General features: G+C 44.7%; 1 protein-coding gene across 1 annotated transcript; it reads right to left on the bottom strand.

Annotated features, from left to right (window-relative positions):
* Positions 1-3558: 3558 nt before the first annotated feature.
* On the bottom strand, positions 3559-17113 carry SLC16A5 (solute carrier family 16 member 5). The gene is made up of 5 exons (XM_066617814.1): positions 17031-17113; positions 13235-13479; positions 8066-8209; positions 6055-6909; positions 3559-4061 (listed from the first exon to the last, which is right to left on the bottom strand). Exons 2-5 carry the CDS (start codon positions 13449-13451, stop codon positions 3820-3822), a joined length of 1458 nt encoding a protein of 485 aa, XP_066473911.1. The 5' UTR covers positions 13452-13479; positions 17031-17113; the 3' UTR covers positions 3559-3819.
* Positions 17114-19663: the final 2550 nt, after the last annotated feature.

Genomic DNA, 19663 nt, shown 5'->3' with positions numbered 1-19663 from the left:
CAGGTTGTTAATTACTACATGAAACTTTAATTGGGGGAAATTATTTCTCTCCTGGATTTAAAAGGGAAGGTTATTGAGAAATGACAAGAAATATAAATAATGTACATAATTAAATGTACACATTAGTGATCCTGTACAAAAAAAAGCCTTCAAACAAATTATGTTACTACGTACTTAGCTTTTTTTATTCAGAAAAGTGTAGAAAAGCATCTAGATTTGGTCCCTTCTCAAATGGCAAATTATGAAAGATGAAAAACTGCAAGACATTCCCTTAACCTGAAACAGCAAGTACAAAAGCTGGTGTACATTACAGTTAAATACCTTACATTTGCCTTATGTTTTCAGGTTTATAAAAGTTACTCAGTGCATTTGACAATACATCTTTTTTTAAAAAAAGCCTGTACAGCAGGGGTGCTCACACTTTTTTGGCTCGAGAGCTACTTTGAAACCCAGCAAGGCCCGGAGATCTACCAGAGTTTTTTTTACAATGTTCGCGCCATCATAACATATAACATTTATGTGTACAATGTATGTTGGTGTACCTTGAGCCCCACTGAGTATAACAGGACTTACTCCTGAGTAGAAATGCCTAGGATTAGGCTGTGAGGCTGCAATCCTAGCCACACTTAGCTGGGAGTAAGCCCCATTGAGTACAATGGGCCTTACTCCCGGCGTTTCCTCCCAGAGGCACCTGAAGGGGGGGGTCGGCACTCCACGATCTACTCATTTTGCCTCACGATCTACTGGTAGATTGCGATCCACCTATTGAGCACCCCTGCTGTACAGTATGTGAGTTTTCCAGCACTAATGCAACAGTCTCATTCAACATGTAACAAACAGGCTACGGTCCTGAAACCAAGGCTTTTGGAAATGGCTTTAGGGCAGTGGCCCTACCTCAATCCCATGTTTCTGTTCCACTGTTATTCTCTTGCTCCATGAAGAGAGCGTCCTCTTACAGGATCAGTTATATCAGAGGTATCTAAACTTTTTGGCAGGAGGGCCACATCATCTCTCTGACACTGTGTAGGAGGCCAGGGAAAAAAGAATTAATTTACTTTTAAACTGAGAGTATTCGCTTCATGCCATTGTGGGTTCCAGCAAGTCTCTGGAGGGCCAGAGGCTCATTGGAGACTGGGGGCTCCCTGCGGGCCAGATTGGGGCCCCTGAGCCAGGGTTTGGGCACCCCTGAGTTATATGAACACCAGTGCAACAGGGCAATGAATTCCTTCTGAACCATTAGCAATTTGCCCCTCATTAGTGATTAGACAGATTGTATCCTTGATAACACCATATGCTCTGAATACCCTGGAGATCTGGTTGCCTGTGTTTTACAGCTGGCCCTTATTTTACTGGAGTACAGAGGAGGAGCATGTTGTGTTGCCAGTGAAGCAGCACAGAGCATCTAGAGAGGCTTGTTGAAAGCCACAGATCCACAGGGGTTAGATAGACTTTGGGAGAAAAACACTAGTACTATTGGTACTAGAAAAGTACGAATATGCCTGCTCCAATGGGGGCAAGAACAGGAAATTGGCAAGAGCGGGCTCAGTGTCCACAGGCAAATTCAGCTTGAATAACTTGCATAGATCATTTTCACTACTGATGCTTAAGACTGCAATCCTATGCACACATACAGCAAGTATGTCCAATGGAACTCCATGGAATATATTTTCAGGTAACATAAAAAGAGTCCTATTTGATCAGACTAAGGGCACAATTCTAAGCCCTTATGTCAGTGCTTTCCAGCACTGACATAAGGGCAATGCAGTTCTGAGGTAAGGGAACAAACATTCCCTTACTTTGAACAAACATTCCCTTACTTACTTCTGAGTAGATGTGTAGGATTGATTGGGCTCCAACACTTCTATTTAAATACTAACTCCTCTTGAAGGAATGTGATTGGCTGACCTACTTGGTTTTATTGTTGCCACAGCACCGTCTGTTCTAGCACTTATTGCTCATACACACAGATGTGGTCCTACCATGAGGTTAGTGGACACTACTAAGGGGGACAAAATGAACTGATCTGCCATATGGGACTTGTTCAACTGGGAAATTCTCTTATGTATGCTCCATTGGAATGAATGGTACCATCATAGTTTTGTGCAGCATTCATTCAGGTGAGCGATGCTAGTGACAATGAGATTATGCAGTGGATTAAGACCCATGTTAATTACTCATGGAGGGAGTATTGTTTGGGCTTTCTGCTTCAAATGCCAAAGTGTTTTTAGCCTGCCCTGTATATACAGTCCCTTAACTTGGTCTTCATAGTTCAGCTGGAATAGCATAGGCTTGGCTGGTCAGAATTCTTAAAATTACAGTATATGATTCTCATCCTTCTGCCCTCTCCCCAGTGATTTCTCAGTGTTATATTTTTGGAAGTATTAGTATTAGGAAGTACATAGCCAGTGTTCCTTGCCATTCAAAACTATTTTAGATTCAAATCTTTTTAAAACAATAACAATCAGAGGAACTAGAATTGAAAGAACAGAATGTGAGATGGGAAAACTGAAATTGCAAAAACAAACATGTATGTTAGAAGTAAGGCACAGATTGGTTCCAGTTCAAACACTACTATTTTGACAAGCCTAGGACCAGTGAATCAAAACAGAGGGCTTGGCACAGCCAGCTGCAAAATTGTCAGCCAACTCAGGAAGTATTCCAGGTCATCTTCAGGTCTGGTCTTACCATGAGGCTATGACAGTAGGAAGCAGATTCCGAAAGGAGCACCATTTTCTAAACTACATACTTCTGTATGTTCCTAAGCAATGAGACCTTCAGTCCAGAGCAGAGGAAGGTCTTCATTTTGACCTACACTTTAGGTGTGCAAACACCTATGCTGACATCAATTCCTTTACACCTCTCTTGCCAGCCTCATTTAGCTTATACAGGTACATCCCTTCTGAACTTGTTCTATAGACATTATAGGAAGTGTTACAACAGCAAGTTACCCTATGAGGGTTGAATCAAAATATGCCACTTTGTTGGCATTTGTACAATCTTTCGGCCATATTTTTTGATTAGCCATGTCCCTAGCTTTTCTGCAGCATATAGCTCAAATGAGAACAAAAGCAGCTTGAGACACTATTTGCTATCGTATACAGGCACTTTGGAGGCATCCACTTTTACTTATTCTGTGGCTATTTTTGAGCCAATTTTGTCCTCAAAAATATCCCTGAAACACAAAAATGATTCACTTTGGCTACGAGGACAAGCAATGCCCCTGATCTGCCTGCTGAAAAAGATAAAAATAATATATAGTCACCTAGAAACTGGCTTGGTATTATAGAGCAGATATATAACTTTCCATGTAACCTTAAGGAAGCTCAGCAAGAAAGCTTCAGAAAGAAGAGGTCTTCTGTTGTGCTTAGATGGAAGTCAATCATTGACTTCTCTGTGAGTGAATGGAAACTGGCCTGTCCAGATACAAGGTTTGTTAAACTGTTCCTTGCTGGACTTACCACTTCTATAGGAATTTGTAACCCAACAGGCAACTAAGTCCTTCTGTTTTAAAAACTGAACTACATACTGAAAAAACAGTTAAGATTCAAGTAATTCAGATATTGTTGAGGGACAATTACTGTCTTTGTCCCCATGGCTTGCATCATGTACATTCTGTTTAAAGTGCTCTTTGGATTTCTGGTTGACCTTGAGCTCACATCTTCTGAACCTTCATTCAAACTCTGAGTCCAACACAGCTGAGCTGTAGGCCACAGCAGGAAGGAGGTGGATACAATAGAAAGGAGGTGCACATCTTTTCCCTTCTGCTCTCGGATCTCTTGCATTAGAGGAGGATGCTGCATCCTTACAGCTTCTTTGGATTCAGATGCTTGTTACATAGACAACTGCAGGAGGGGCATTCTTTTCAGGCCCAAATTCAGTTGGCACTTCTGTGTATTTGCCCCTAAAGGGGTTCTCCTGGGTTGGCTTATGAGGCTCTGTCACCTTCTTCCTTGTCACCAGGATGCAGAAGCTAAAGCCCATGAAGAGAGCAGCTGACACCATGAAAAAGCTGGAAGCGTAGAAGACATAACTAAAGTGACCTGTGAGGTCCACAAGAAGACCTGAAACACAAAAGGTTCAAAGCTCAGGGAAAGGAAAGCTGAAGTACCATGTTCAACATTTTAATATGATTTCTGTCTTCTCCAAAGTGCTGGGGATGACCTTGTTAAAGACAGAGCACAGCTGCCTCTATGCCTCCCCCATTCCACTCTCAGGGTATTTGTACACAACAAACTTATACCAGTTTTATATCAGATTAGATAACCCCCCCCCCCCCGGTAGAAGAGGGATTCTATTGTTTGGTGAAGGTGTTGGGAATGCTGTTAGAGGTTCTTCCACCCCTTCCAGTACAGTTGCCAGAATTCCTTAGAAGAGGGAATGACTATTAATCCAGTTTAACTGCACAATCCTATGCATATCTACTCAGAAAAATGTCCCATGGTATTCAGTAGGACTTACTGCCAGGAAAGTGTATATAGGATTTCAGTCTAACAGCCCAATCCTAAATCCCAGCAGCGCCCCGTGGTACAGCAGTACAGAAATAGCCGCTGCTTAATCCTATGGGGCTGGAGTAGCTCTGGAGTCTCCTTGTGGTAAGGGAACAAATGTTCCCTTACCCTGTGTTGAGCCCAGGTGGCCCCCAATGGGTGTCCTTGGAGCTATGCCAGCTCTTGAGCTAGTGCGGAACTGAGAAGTCCAGTGTAGGGCTTCATGGCTTGGGAGGGGGTATAGGTTACGGCTGCAGCCTCTGCTGCTATCTCCACCGCCCTCCGAGGTCTGATCTTCCCTCCTGCCCGCCCTTCCCCCACCCAGTTCATGGAGAGTGAAAGATGGAGGCCCAGTCGACTGGGTAAGTAAACCTAGGCTCTGTCTTGGGAAGCCTGGTAGACCTGGGTCTGGGCAGACCTGGGCTCCAGAGAGAGTTATGACGTTTTGGTGTCACTCCTCCCCGATGGTGTAACCTGATGCAGCCCAAACACACACCCCAGTGATGGCACTGGACTCATGCCCTTCTTGCCAGTTTTTTAGTCCATCAAGGCTGAACTAGATGGATCACAGTTCAGCTCCAGAGAAGCAATTCTTTTATTCTTGTATCTTTCTGCAGAGCAGTTCCTATGCTCACAGCTGTGTCATACAAACCTGTCAGAATGGAGGAATCTGTTGCTTGGATCAGTCAAGCATTTTCCTCAGGGCAAAGGAGGGAGGAAAAGCTGCCACTATGGAAACGGTGCTGAGCTGTAACAATAGCCCCAGGTCTAGAATTCTTGTGCCTTCAACTGTGGTTCTGTACTTTCAAGCCCTGTCCCCAATTCCTTTTCCATCAATATTGCTATGAGACAGTCTCTAAAACCTTGGTGATTCCCAACCTAGTTTTATTCTGAGCAACTCAACCCATTTGAACTCAATTTCAGCCAAAGAGGTGAGAGATTTTCCCCTAATCTGCTCAGCTGTTAGATTCTGTTGAACATATAATTCTACAGCAAACAATTTCTCAGAATCTGTCCTAGAAGACAGCCTGATATGCTTCTTGTCTGAAGTAGACCCAAAACATCTGTGTTTGGTTCTCGCAGAGAATTTTGACATTTCCATCCAGTGGCCTATTTTTCTGAAGCCTGACTTTTATCGACTGCATCACAGTTTGTTCACCAAATGATCAATTCTGGTTTTTTAAACATAAGAGCAAACAAGCAAACAAAAAAGAGTTTATAATTTGTATATTTTGGCAGTGAATGCACCCAATTCATAGTGGAGCAATGCAGGGGCTCCAGTTCAGGGTTCTACCTCAAGTCCCCCAGGAGTCTGATGCTAACACTATGCAAGCTCCTGGGCTGCATCTCCTACCTAGTTGATTGTCAGCCATGCTGGCTGCCTGAGTCTCAACAGAGAAGTTAAAGGGCATTATTGGCCCTACTGCCTGCCATTTCAAGGCAATAGTAATGCCTTTCAGTGCCATAGTAAGTTTCTTACAGAAAATTATGTGACAACAGTCAAATTTTTGCTCGTGTCAACACTCACAGAATCCTGCCTGCTCCCCCAAATCTGTTCACATCTCACCTGCAAGGGGAGGTCCAATGAGAATGGTGATGCTCTCCAAGATGGTGAAGAGACCCAAGGCACTGGAGAACCTGTCCATTTCTACTACATCCATTAACACCTGGAAGATAAGTGCACCAATGACACTCATAGACACACTATAGACCAAGCAATAGACGACAAGAACACTGTACTCAGCGGAGACAGCGCAGATGAGATTGCTCAGACCATTGAACATGACAGCAACACTGAAGAGGTAGATCCGTCGGCCACTGAAGATCTTGAGGCCCGAGAGCAGGCCTGCCATTGGGCGCATGAATATGTTGACAAACCCAATGATGGAGACCAGAAAGGCTGCCTTGCGCTCCTCCACTCCATTCAAGATGGCATAGGGGACCAAGTAGATGAGGGGCAGAACAAAACCCATCACCATCCAGGCTACTCCAATTGTGTAGATCTGGTAACCTTTGTTCTTACAGAAGATGTCAAAAGCCAGGTATTTCTGCAGGGTCTGGAAACAAGTAGCACACCTGGACTGAAGCTGTCGTGCCTCGTGATGTGGAGTGTTTCCATTGGACAAATTTATACCTTCAGCTGAATGACTTGGGGAGGACTTCAGTGATGTAGCAGCTGGCTTGACTGGGAGTGGCCTCATCACAGCCCCACATACACAGCAGTTCAGCAGGACTCCCCCAAAGATGAGGAAAGTGTTTCTCCAGCCCATCTCATCCAGCAAGTACTGAGAGATCAATGGCCACAGCGTGAGGCCGATGGAGACACCCGTGGAGGCCAAAGCATTTGCTAGTGCTCGCCGGCGAACAAAATAATAGCCAAGTACAGTGATTCCTGCCTGGAAGCTAAAACATGATCCCAAGCCTTTAAAGAATGAAAATGAGAGAGAGAGAGAGAGAGAGAGAGAGAGAGATGACAAAAATGTGGACTTTTATTATTAAGGAGTTTTATTACAAATATTTTAGGCTAAGACACACTTTCATCCTCTTCTTACCTAGTGGATCTATAGCATCAGAGACAGCTGAACTGGAGCTGCTGATATCACAGTCTGATGCTGCCCCATCAGAAAGAAAGAAAAAAGCAGCTACTTACCTCTCTCCTTCCTGCACGATCCTTTTCTCAAAACAGGAAGTGTGGGTCATGCTGAGAACTCCCACCATGTCCTGCACTTTCTGTTTTATCCAAAGGGAAGGCACGGAAGGAGCCAGTGGCTGCTTCCCTGTCCCCTCACTTCACTCCACGCTCACACTCTCTTTATGTTTAAAGGGACTGTGCAAAAGAGTGAGGGGAAGGGTTAGGGATCAATGTGGCTCTGTCAGTGGTAGGTCACCCCAAATCTGCTACTCCCCACCACCATGTTCTGCTTACTTCATGGATGGGCTGGTCCTGTATAGGATAAGTATGTCATTGACACCGATCTAAGTTTGTGGACTTCGTATGATACTCAATATTATATAGATACAGTATTTTCTTTTGGTTTCCAAATCTTTGCACACATAAAAATATGTGATGCTTAAAAAAAATTAACTAGTTAACTAGCATTAATTAACTATAATTAACATATACAGTTTGTATACGTATAGCATGTGACTTCATCATGATGCTTGATTATCTACTGGCCAGTATTATGTACTAGCATGTGAAGTTCATTTTGGGTGACAGTATTCCTTTATGAGCAAACACCCTCTGCTTTTCTAGATGGTAGTCATCAGGAATGACAGAGGAAGCTGAATGGACAGGATCTTGAGTGAAAGTACTGGAGGTCCCAGAGTGCAGTTTCAGTAGCTTGATCAAGCTCCTCTGACTCTTATCTATAGAGCAATAACTGAAGTACTAACCTTTCCAATCCTCCTGTTAATCGTGGAAATAAGGTTGCCAAACAACTCATGCTCTGAGTTATTACACTACACCAACTTGCACGACTTGGATGCAAGTTATACAGGAGTGCAACTATGTATACTGTGAAATCAAAATAAAGATTGCACCCACCCACCCACTGCTCCTTGGTTATTATACTCACCACTGATAAACCCAGCTGTTAAGTAAAGTTGGCCAATCGACTTGGAAAAACTGCTGGCAACCATGCCCACCCCGCTGAGAAGGCCTCCCAGCATAACTGTGGTCCTGCAGCCAAACCGCTCCACTAAAATGCTGCAGAGGGGCCCTGAAAATTAATCACATCAGTATCAGAGCTGGAACACATAAGCACCTTTTCATTTCAGAAGGACTGAAGTGGTAACAAAAACACGCTTAACCCCCTCTGCTCTCTGTGTTGCTGCCTTACCACTGTTGTTGTCACCCTGAGGGAATGTTATGTAAAAACAAAATTTTAAAGGGCACAGGAATAATTCTGCCATTAAAAAAAAACCAAACCAAAACCTTCCTGCTCAAAGTACCAGCATGAATGTTCCCATGAAAATACGTCTGTCTACCTACATAATTACATGCATGAGGGGTACAGGATGAAAGGGGTAGAAACAGGAATGAAATAGTTTGGATACCATTATTGTGTACATATGAACTAATCAGAACAGAAGCAAGGAACAGCGACATTTAAAACGGCAGGGGAGGACATGATTTGTTAACACACCATTTGAGGCCAGACTTATCTGACCCAGGTAGCAGCCTGCCCAGCAGGAACACAGCCAAGTGCAGGCTAGGGGAGGCTGGAAAGGTCTCAGTGGGGCAGGATGCGGGCTGTTGGGCTGTGGGGTGGAGCCCCTCTATGCTGGAACAGATGTGGAGCAGCAAAGCATGGCGAGCGTCCCCAGGAGTCTTCCTGCCAAGTAGGAGGCTTAGGACCCAGAAGATGGCCATGCCCACTGGGTGGAACTAGGAAGGGGAGAGACCAGCCAAGACCAGGGGAATAAGGAAAGGGCCAGGGATACAAAAGGACTGACTGAGGGATGGAGATTAGCTGGGAGGGAGGCCTGTGAATCCTGTGAGGCTGGAGAAGGTGTGGAGGCAAGTGCTGTAAACCTTCTCCCTGCCTCTGCTCACAGAGAGGAAGATAGCCCTGAGGGAAGAAGCCAGGTGGGTATAGCCCTGGAGGCCCTACAGAGGCAGCTGCCCCCACATGGGCAGGAGCCCAAGACCCTCCCTGTTTCTCAGGGTCCTTGACACACAGCCTCAGCAGGTACAGGAATCCAGTGTGGCACAATAGACACATGCTGGTCTGAGATACAGATGTGTAAGTAACAGATACACTTGCAACCCAGGCTGAGCCCTTGGGATGGGACTAGGAAGTAATCGGAATATATAGTTATGAGTCACTTAACCATGGAAATACATTCTCCAAAATATATTAAGTGCTTGCAACCTTCGATGGCCACAGCAGCTGGGAAGTGCTCAAGAATGCTTTGTGGTGCCATAGCTTGCTGTAACCTACCAAAAAATTGGGTCGCAACCCACAGTTTGGGAACTACAGCTCCACCATCATATATGCAGTTGGTCGTTTATAACAACCGACAGGTTGTTATGGGATGCATACCTGTAATGTAATGATCAGAACTTGCCTATGCATCATTTGGAGTGCTCATGTACAGTACTGACCCTTGAGAGCCATAGAGCAGACCGAGGGGCTGATAATGTGATTGTTGTAGTAGTCCACAAGAGGTCTGAACTGGTGCAAGTCAGAGAGCACAAGCCTATGCTTGTCTATTCAGAAATAAGTCTTGTCTTCAGTGGGGTTTGCTCTCAAGAAAGCATGCATAGGATTGCAGCCTGAGGTTGACAGGGCTTTGAGGCCCCCTCTGTCTTCCCCCTGTGTTAGAACAGCAGGAGCAAGAGATGGAAATGCACCTTGTGACTGGAAAGTTCTTTGCGAGGTCCATGATTTTTCTGGCTGGGCTTTTGCGTTTTTGTCTTTAGTGTTGCCAGCTCTGACTGAAATTATTCCTGGAGAATTCCCCCCTCCCACACACACACAAAATGTCATGTCAATTAGTCTTGTTAACATCCTCAGGATTGCTTTTAGTAGACTCCTGAAGTTTGATAGTGAGTTCTGAGGTATCCTGGAGGGTTGGCAACCCTGTCTTTATCAGCATCTGTTAAAGGCATGCGAGCCCTACCAGAAAAAGGCAACAACCTTAAAGACCCAAGAGTAGGAATCTGAGACTTATGGCTAGCCTTTGAGGATACTGCAACAGATGAACCAAACTTTAGCCCAGCTGTTCAGAAGGAGACATTTAACACTAATGCTGACCTACTATATGGATGTAGTGAGGGCAGAACATAAGCATGAGAAAGTAGAAGGACTAAAGCTCAGGTGGTCAATTTTCCAGAAAAAAAAACTGGCCTGGCCTGCTCCTGTGCAGAAATTACCAGATAAATCTTTTCATGGCATGCAGCTAAACTCTTCACCTGTGCATTATCGTTAAAAATGTTAGGTAGCGCTTTTCAAGAACAACAAAAAGTTGACAATGCCATTCCACAGCAAAAGAAACCACTTAATGGGCACAGCCCATCCTATTTGGCAACTTGATGTGTGCCTCTTTAGCAAAAGCACTCTGCAGTCAAGACCTTGATTTTATGGTGGACTAATGGAGCACGAAGAATCAGTTCATTTTCCCCTTCAGGTGTTTTCCTCTGTGCCTTCCATTTCAAAGAGAATTTGTCAGGCCCAGCTCCTTTCTATCAACATGTAGTTTCTTCTCTGTGGGCCTCATGAAGCAGTCGGCTTAGCAGCAGGGAAAAATCAATCAGGGAGAAACCTTGTTTCTCCCTCCATGCCCTTTGAATCAACACAATGTGAATTTCCTCATGTTTCTATGAGTGACTGTGGAAGAGAAGAATCAGCCCAAGGTGACAACCTGTCCCTTTCCCCTAGTCCTACACTGTTAAAAGAGCAATAACAGTTGAGGAACACCCACATAAAGACAACTATAAATTTTTCTGGGCAAAGAGGGGTGGCTGTTCTGGAGGTGGGCGGTTTTCTTTCACTCTGCTCAAGAAGGCTGAACCCAAAGTTTCACCAAGGCACCAAGACAGTTTATAACATAGAGTAATAAAACTTTAGGGAGTGAAAAATCAGCCAAGACATCAAGTCTAGCTTTCCTTTAGACAGTCACAAACTAGAATTGAAAAAGATTTTTTCCCCTTCTGTCAGGGTTCTTGCGCCTTTCACAACTCTGACCTAAGAAAATTCATCACTAGGTGAAGCTTTCTCACTGCATGCCAAATAATACATGTTTCTGTTCTTTTGTCACACAGCCACCAAATGCACAGCAGCGAAGTGAGAAAAGATGTTGGCAGCACTAGTATAATGAGAGGTTGCATCGTCCCAACAGAGTTGGACAAACACTTTCCTTTTTGTAAACTGGAAACAACAGGCCTGACTTTGGCCCAAAGATAAATGAGAGAGGGATCATATTTGATATTTTACTATGGATATACTCAGTGTTAATACTAACATAATAAATATGGGATTGCCAACTGACCAGAAAAAAATGGGCCTAGTATGCTCCTGTGTCTTTCATAAAAAGTGATTATTTCCTTACTAGAAATTACAGAAATTATCAGGTAAAGCTTTCCATGATAGAGCCCAGTTTGGTTTTTCTCCTGGCCTGTTGACAATCCTAGACTGATATAGGCTTTTTCTTTGACAACATTATAGAACAGGGCTTCTCAACTGGTGGTACGCGTACCACCAGTGGTACACTGGGCACTGTTGAGTTATCACCCACCATCAGGCAGTGAGACTGCAACAGAAGCATCCAATGGCAACAGAAGCTCAAGCAGGCAGGCAGAGCCTTAGCGCGCAGTTTTTGAGCACAAGAAAAAGCTTGCCTGCCTGCCCTGAGCCTCTTACTGATCTTGGAAGCTCCCGTCACAGTTTCCAAATTTGGAAGTAACTGGCAATGACATCATTACCAGTTACTCTCAGAGGACAACATGGTGGCAAGTGGTATGTCGGGGGAGCAAAGTTGAGAAATGCTGTTGTAGAAATAGAGTACACTTTGCTCATCTAGAGAGCCGTTTCAGAAAACTGATTGGAGTATAAAATTGCCAACTGTTTTTTTTTCCTAGCCATGCTCCTGTCCTTTAAAGAACTGACTATAAGTTTGTGGCCAGAAAGGAACCCTGCCAGAATGTTGGCAATCCTAGTCATTGTTTGCAGAGGGTGACAGTACATTTCTTCCGCTAGCACAGCTCAGCATTATCCTATTATATGACTAATCACTATGACTTTGTTTAAATCTCTTTTCCTCCTTATAGGCAGTTTATGTAACTCTCTCAGCCTTGCAGTCTGTGAGGGTACATATATAGAACAGGTTGAGTTTACCCCGAGTACAGCTACTAGAGATCAACACTACAGGCAGGGCTCCTTTACACTTCGATTGCACACTCTGAAAAGTCAAAGCCTTCTAGGGTTTTTTTTTTTGGCTAGATATGGTTGCTCTGCTAGGACTCAGAATGATTTATGTTCTGTTCCTGTTTCTCTGCAGTATCACTTCACTGCGTATTTATGAGCCTTCCAGATAAAAAAAAACCTTCCAGATAAAAAACTTCCTCCTTTGCTTTGTTCCTGATTAAAGAGAAAAGTACTCTGTGCTTGTCTTTTATAAGTACAAGATGTAAAATAGAGACAAGCCAGGTGCACCTTGCACTAGATGAGTGTGAACTCGGCTAATGGAATCATCAGGTGTATAAAACTGCCTTTGGCCCCAACCTGCCTGAGCTCCAGTGGTGGGATGGGGGGGGGGAAGACCCACAGAAAAGCCTCTGAGAAGAATCTCAATATGGGAGTAGGTTTACATGGGAGAAGGCCCAGATTGGCACAAGCATATGCTGATCAGACTGAGCCACTGGGATTATAAATTGAGTTGCCACACTTTTTTTGGCAGGGCTTCTGCACTTTTAATACATTTTCCCAGGAAAAGGAAATAAGCCTGCACTGGTCCTTCATGACATCCCTTGCCTGGATGGCACATTGGGTGCTACCACTACCACCTGTTCTGAGATTGGCCAGGCCATATAGCCCCTTTGATGGGCATGGGCCCTCAGTCGATACCTAAGCAGGCCACCTCCCAATGCCCCCACTGGGTTCACTTCACTCTGCTTCATGGTACAGGCAGGCTTAGCAATTATGTTAACATTGTTTCAATTACTTCATCATTTTCTATGAGTGGTCCTGTTACATTGAGCATCTAATGGCAAGAAAGCTTTCAAATAAAAACAAAGGACTAACCGCCCGCGTGCAGCACAGCTGTCATGATGGAAGGGAACCAGGAGGTCTCACTGTTGGTGGCTTGGAAATCAGACTGCAGATCCTTGAAGAAAACACCAACACAAGAAGGAAATCCTAATGTTAGGCCTTGAAGCAACACTGCAGCTATCAAGACCATCCATGCCCATCCTCGATCCTGCAGCTTGGAGGCCTGAGGGGCTGTCTCTCCCTGGGGCATTTTCCTTTAGAATGTTTTCTCAGCAGACCTAGTTAGAGCAGAAAACAAATCAGAGAGGGACAGCAGCTGGTTCAATACAGAGAAAGAGCAAAGAAGCTACTGAAGGATAGTCAACATTCAAAGCAGAGAGCTCTGTGCTTCTGTAGCAAACTCCTCAGAGCTGTTCACAGGCTCCACGAGTCACCAACCTGCTTGGGAAGGGCGTCCTCTCCCTTTTATTTCACAAGATTATGAATTCCTCTGGGCATCCGATTGGACACACCTCCAGGTAAGAGGTAAGAGTTAGTATTACTCAGCATTTTATATTTGCTGGTTTTCACTTTCACCTGCTTTTGCCCTCTGCAGTCCCCTTGATGCCTTTGTCTAATGTTTTAATATTTTGGTGACAGGAGGAGAGGGCACTGCACACAATTGTTGGTGATATTGAAAAGTACGTATCGTTCTGCTGAGCATTCAGAGTTGTAATGAAGGCCTCTGTTCCAATTTATTCCAGGGTAGAATTCAAGGTGCTGGATAGCTGGTCTTTAAATGTCAGTTTCCGAAGAAATGCTCCATAACACGGCATACTTTGAACATGTTTTTACCTAGTAGAACACTTGCATCTGTTTTTGTATCTCCCACAATCTTAACTTATTCGTAAGATCTGCATTGGCAAAAGGTGTACTTGTTATAAGAACTGCTGGCTTCCCTTTTTTTGTCCAATATGAATAGCATTTGTGTGCATACACAAAGCACAAAGACATTCAGATATGCTTTTAATGACATGTATGTAAATGTACTCAAGAGAGGCTGTTCCCTGAACTGGCTTTCACAGTGATGCCAACATACAGGTGGCCTGGGCAGCTACCGAGACTCAGTGATGAAAAGGAAGTCACCAGCTATTTCCCAAGGAATGCTGTAGTCCAGTGATTTTCAACCTTTTTCATCTCATCGCACACTGACAAGGCACTAAAACGGTCAAGGCCATCAGGTTTTTGACAATTGACAAGGCACACCATGCTGCCAGTGGGGGGCTCACATCTCCCATTGGCCCTATTAATAAATGACCTTCCCCCAAATTCCTGTGGCACACCCGTGGTCTACTCACAGCACACCAGTGTGCCATGGCACAGTGGTTGAAAATGGCTGCTATAGTCCACTATGTCACACTGAACAGAGGTGCCAAAGGTGCCAAAGGTCATTTGCTCCATAGGTGAAATGTCATACACTGCCTTTGTTTCTCTGGGCCCATTAATGGCTAGCAGAAGTGAATGCAACAATGCCTAGGCCTCCTTTACTAAGGCCAGGATAAGCCTGGCACATTTGAAAGATGCCTGATACTGTCAATATCACCCGCATAGACTGACCCCCACACTTTGGCCCTAGTTTGAGAAGTGGCTACTAGGAAGGAAGAAGTAGCAGAAAACCATCTATCAAAATTGCTGGGCGACCATGATATGTCTTCTATTATCTGTTTCCTTCCTCGGAGTCCCACACACCAATCAGTGTATTTGTCCCACAGGCTTCTGAAGAGCATGTCCTGGCAAGTGACTGTTTTTCTACCTCTCAAACCCAATCAGATGCAACAGTAATGCCAAGCCCAGAAGAGATGTACATTGGTAAAGACTCTGCTGTCAGACAGTTTCACTGAAAAGTTAAAATGAAGTGAAAAGTTAAGTGAATGAAGTAAAAAGTTAAAATGGCTTCCATGCCAATTCCTACACCTAGTTAGTTTGATTTTTTTTTTACCTCACCTTTCTCTCTGGAGGGCACCAGTTTCAACAGAAGTTCATTTTTTTATGACACATCAACAAATCAAAAGAAGGAAGATAGCACCCTATGTGGATTCTGCTGCCTGAAATGACCATTTCATGTTGCTACAGAGCATGGCTAGTGCTGAGCGAATAGCTGCATTCTCTATCCAGCTCCCAAAGTGGAGGCAGAAAATGGTAGGATACAAAGGCTCTTTCGAGCTTGCACACCAAATAACTTTTTCTCCTCCTGATCTCTGTGGACAACTAGTTAGCACACATAAGACCCCAGCTGTACCAAGAGATTGATGTGTGCCTAGCAGTTGGCAACCCTGGTGCCCTCTCCCAACACACAAGCTGGTAGGCTGAACAGAGCTTCCGTTCCTCTGCAGGGACAGTGCAAACAAGGCAATCCATTTTCTCACCACACAGTTGCCCACAGTAGATTATCAATTGTTTACTCTAACCAATCCTATATCTGTTTACTGTGAAGTAAATCTCACTACCTTCAATGCAGCCTGCTCCTGGGTAAGTGTGTATAGGAATACAGCCTAGAGTTCCTCCAGCTACTTGCAAAAATAGTACAGAAGTGTGTGTGCACTTAACAGGCATCTTCCCTGGGTAACATATATTTGGCCTTTCTGCTTTACATTTGTATCATTCTTACTGTAAGAGAAGTCCAGGTTGATCGGGGATGCCTGGCATTTATACAGCACCTAAAGTGTTCAGAGTGCTTTGCTGAAAACAACTCAGTTGTCCTTACAACACCCCTGTACAATGGGCTACTACTACAGTATTACACCCCTGTTGCAGCCAACATGCAGAGACTGAGAGAAAGAGAGGAGAGACTTAGAGCAAAGGTCTTATAGCTCAGGGGTTCCCAAACTTTTTGGACTGGCCAGTCCCTTGACCTACTGGGCCACTGGCCGTGGCTCCCCATTAGGGCTACAATTCTGTACACTGTATACAGTGGTGGTTTTATTGCTGAGGATTTCACTGCTCCCCTGCCTTGTTTCCACGGTTCCCTGGGGAGCCATGGCTCACAGTTTGGGAATTGCTGGGTAGCTCATAGGGTTATATCCCCATTCTGCCATCTCTCAAGTCTTGAGTGTGCTGCTGGGCATCTTTTCATGGGTGTCTGCATAGAAGGAGGTCCCACTGCATTCAGTGGGCCTTGCTCCCCACCTAAGGGTGCCTGAGATTGCAGCCTGAAAGAAGCAAGGTTAGAGGGACTTGAGTTAAAAGCAACAACACATTTGGTACAACTTTTGGCTTGAGTCACCCACAGATGTTTTATTTACCCTTGTTCTTTCCAGGAAGAGGAGTTTGGTGTGGACTTCGTGCCACAAGCGAGGGGAAGATCAGGAGTGCTTAGTCTCAGGGGCTGAGCTGAGAGAAGCCCCTGGTCCTGTGGCAGAAAGGAGCTGGGCACTCTCACCTTGGGGGCAGGCTGGTGCCAGGAGCCAGATCCATGCCAGGTGGCGGAGCCCTCTCTCCTCGCTGCCATCGAGAGCAAGCACTAGCCCTGCGATCGCCTTTTCCGAGGGCACGTGGTGGCGTCCTTCCGCAGCGGGGATAGCAGAGGATCCCCCTCGGAAGTGGGGGGCGCAGGATGGGAACTTAGAGCCCAATCCTATGCATGTTTACTCAGAAGTAAGTCCCTTTATAGCCAATGGGACTTACTCCTAGGAAAGTGTGGAAAGGATTGCACCCTTAGAGCCCAACCTTATCCATGTCTACTCAGAAGTAAGTCGTACTATAGTCAGTGGAGCTTACTCCCAGGAAAGTGTGGATAGGCTTGGAGCCACAGCCCGGAGTGGGTCCCCCCGCGGATCCGCCGCCCCCTTACCTGTTCACAGGGCCGGGGGGCGCTGCTGGTTCCCTCCCTCCCTCCCTCCCTCCGAGGTGGCCCACGCGGCGCCGTCCCCCTCGCTCTCCTCTCTTCCGCCCGCCGGCCCGGGCTCTCGGCTCTCTCTGCCCGCGGACGAGGGGGAGGAGACGGCTTGGTGGCGGCGAGCCAAGGCCGTCGCTCACCGCAGGAGCAGCTCTTGGGCTGGCTGAGGACAAGCGGGGCGGCGGCGCCTCCCGCGGAACGGGCAGACTTTCGTGATCCCCGGGGTGGGGGTGGACTGCGGAGGGGGAAGGGGGGACGTGGTGGACGGGCGCTGCTTCTCAGGGAATGTGAGCTCGTTCCTTTGTTTGTTTTTTACCGTGTCTTGTGGGGAATGGCTTCATAATTACTTTCAAGGTTCTAGTTCTCATGGAGGAAGCGAACCTGTGGCTGGGCTGTACCACTTGGACTCACATGCTCGCATGATGCCAAAACAAAACGCCTCTCTGCATATAGAAAACTAGACTGTCAGGGAGAAGGGCTCTAGCCTAGTCTTCTTGACATAGCTTCCTATGTGGAGGAGCTTTCTTTCTGCAGAAGGGCTTTAAGAGCCCAGTCCTATGCATGTCTACTCAGATAAGTTCCGTTGTAGTCAGTTGGGTTTACTCCCAGGTAAATGTGACTTCTTTCCTGGGACCAAATGTGACACTTACACTTTCCTGGATTTCCTGCGAGGAAGTGTGACACTTTCCTGGGAGTGAGCCCTATTGAATTCAGTGCGACCTACTTCCAAGTCGACATGCATAGGATTGTGCTGTCCGTCTTGTTGGCCCCCAGCTGTGGTCTGAAGTGATACAGCCCATAGGTCTACCGCCTCCATGAGAACTGTGCCATCAAGACAGTCCTGCTTAGAGCAGCTTCTCATCCCAGTTGGAGCTGGTGGTTTGAAGTTACTAGCTGGTTTTTGGAAATGCTACTCATTTAGGTGCTGTGATTTGTTGTAACAATCAATATTTTGATAGCTGCTTTGAATGTGGGAAATGTGGAGTACCAGTTATTGAGTGATTTAATTATTTTTAAGACAAAGCAAAACATAACCCCTTGCTTGCGTGATCTGAAAGGGCAGATCAACTATATTTTCTTTTTATTTGTTTTTCTGCCATTTTCTGAAGGCTAAAGAGAAGGCTATGTATGCAGGTTATACCACTTTAAAACCAGGTTCTTCTTTAAAACCAGGTTTAAATCTTCTTCTAAAAACAGAGAAAGTGTTTCTAAAAAGAAACAAAGTGTTTCTCTTTAAGACACTATCATAAAACCCCAATTCAGTTCCAAAAGACTAACATATATGTTAAAGCCCTTCCAGGGCCAACTTCTTCATTTGATCTCTCAGACAAGGATGTCTTTTGAAGAAGTTCTGGAAAATAGAGAATTTTTCCAAGTGAGGAAATTATGCTTTACATTTACTTTCCTGTTAAATGGTTAAGCCTCCCCATACAGGCCTTGGAAGCAAAAAGGATTGATTTAATCTGCTGCGTAAAAATGAGACACACTAAAGATTTATGGGCTTCTTGGGGGCAAAGTGAAGTCTAACTAGAAATGGGTGTTGATGGATACTGTAATAGCTCACACAGTGTGCTGGAAAGAAGATATGCACCCCTTGGTGCATATCACCCCTTGGTGTTGTAATATCCTGTGACCCCTAAAAAAACCCTTCAAGAAACTTCTGCTCAAATTGTGATGCTTAGACCAGACCCCTTCTGTATCAATGTGTTACCTTCTTATATTTAGTGCAAGAGTCAGCCCTTGTTTTTCATACTTCTTTATAGCCTAAAACTTGTCTTATCCACCAAAATATATTGGTCCTATAAAACAAAGTGTTACCTGATTGTTTCTCTGTCTCCTTTGGTTCACACAGGCAAATGACTGCCCCATCAAGCAATCACACATCTGCCAAGTGGGTCAAGATAGACCTAACACCACAGATTGGACTCTTAACGTCAGTGTCGTCTGTCATTATAGTGTAGGCAGAGAAACTGAATGATGTCTGTGCCTATGTGAACTAGTCTCTCCATATATAGACTGTAACAAATAGACTGTAATCATAAATCAAGGAGTACATAATTATTTGGGGAGAATGTGTTGCATGCAGTACCATGGACTCCAGTAATAATGGAGGATTATTGGAGAGTATGGACTCTAGTAAAGAAGGATAATTGAGACTAACAACAAATGGGAGCTGTCCAAATCTTTTAAGGATTACACAGATGCTTTTAGAACAGTAATTCCCAACTGCGGACTTTAGGAGTCCGCAGACCACTGAGGCAAAAATGGGAATTGTGGTGGACCACATGAATCCCCTCCCCACACAAGAAGTACAATTAATAATAATAATAATAATAATAATAATAATAATAATAATAATAATAATAATAATAAACAACTTTATTTTTACCCCGCCTTTCTCCCCGAAGGGACTCAAGGCGCCTTACAACATATTAAAAACAATTTAAAAACAAATAAAAACATATTAACACATCATAAAAAAACAGCAGTCAGAGTAAAAAAAATAGGTAAAAAGAGCATAGAGCAGCAGCAAGTCATAAAAGAATCAGGCCTGTAAAAAATATTAAATAATAATAATAATAATAATA

This window comes from Tiliqua scincoides, chromosome 2, assembly GCF_035046505.1.
Source record: "Tiliqua scincoides isolate rTilSci1 chromosome 2, rTilSci1.hap2, whole genome shotgun sequence".
Classification (NCBI taxonomy): domain Eukaryota; kingdom Metazoa; phylum Chordata; class Lepidosauria; order Squamata; family Scincidae; genus Tiliqua; species Tiliqua scincoides.
Note: the sequence above shows the minus strand (reverse complement) of the source record. Positions and strands in the feature narration are given on the sequence as shown.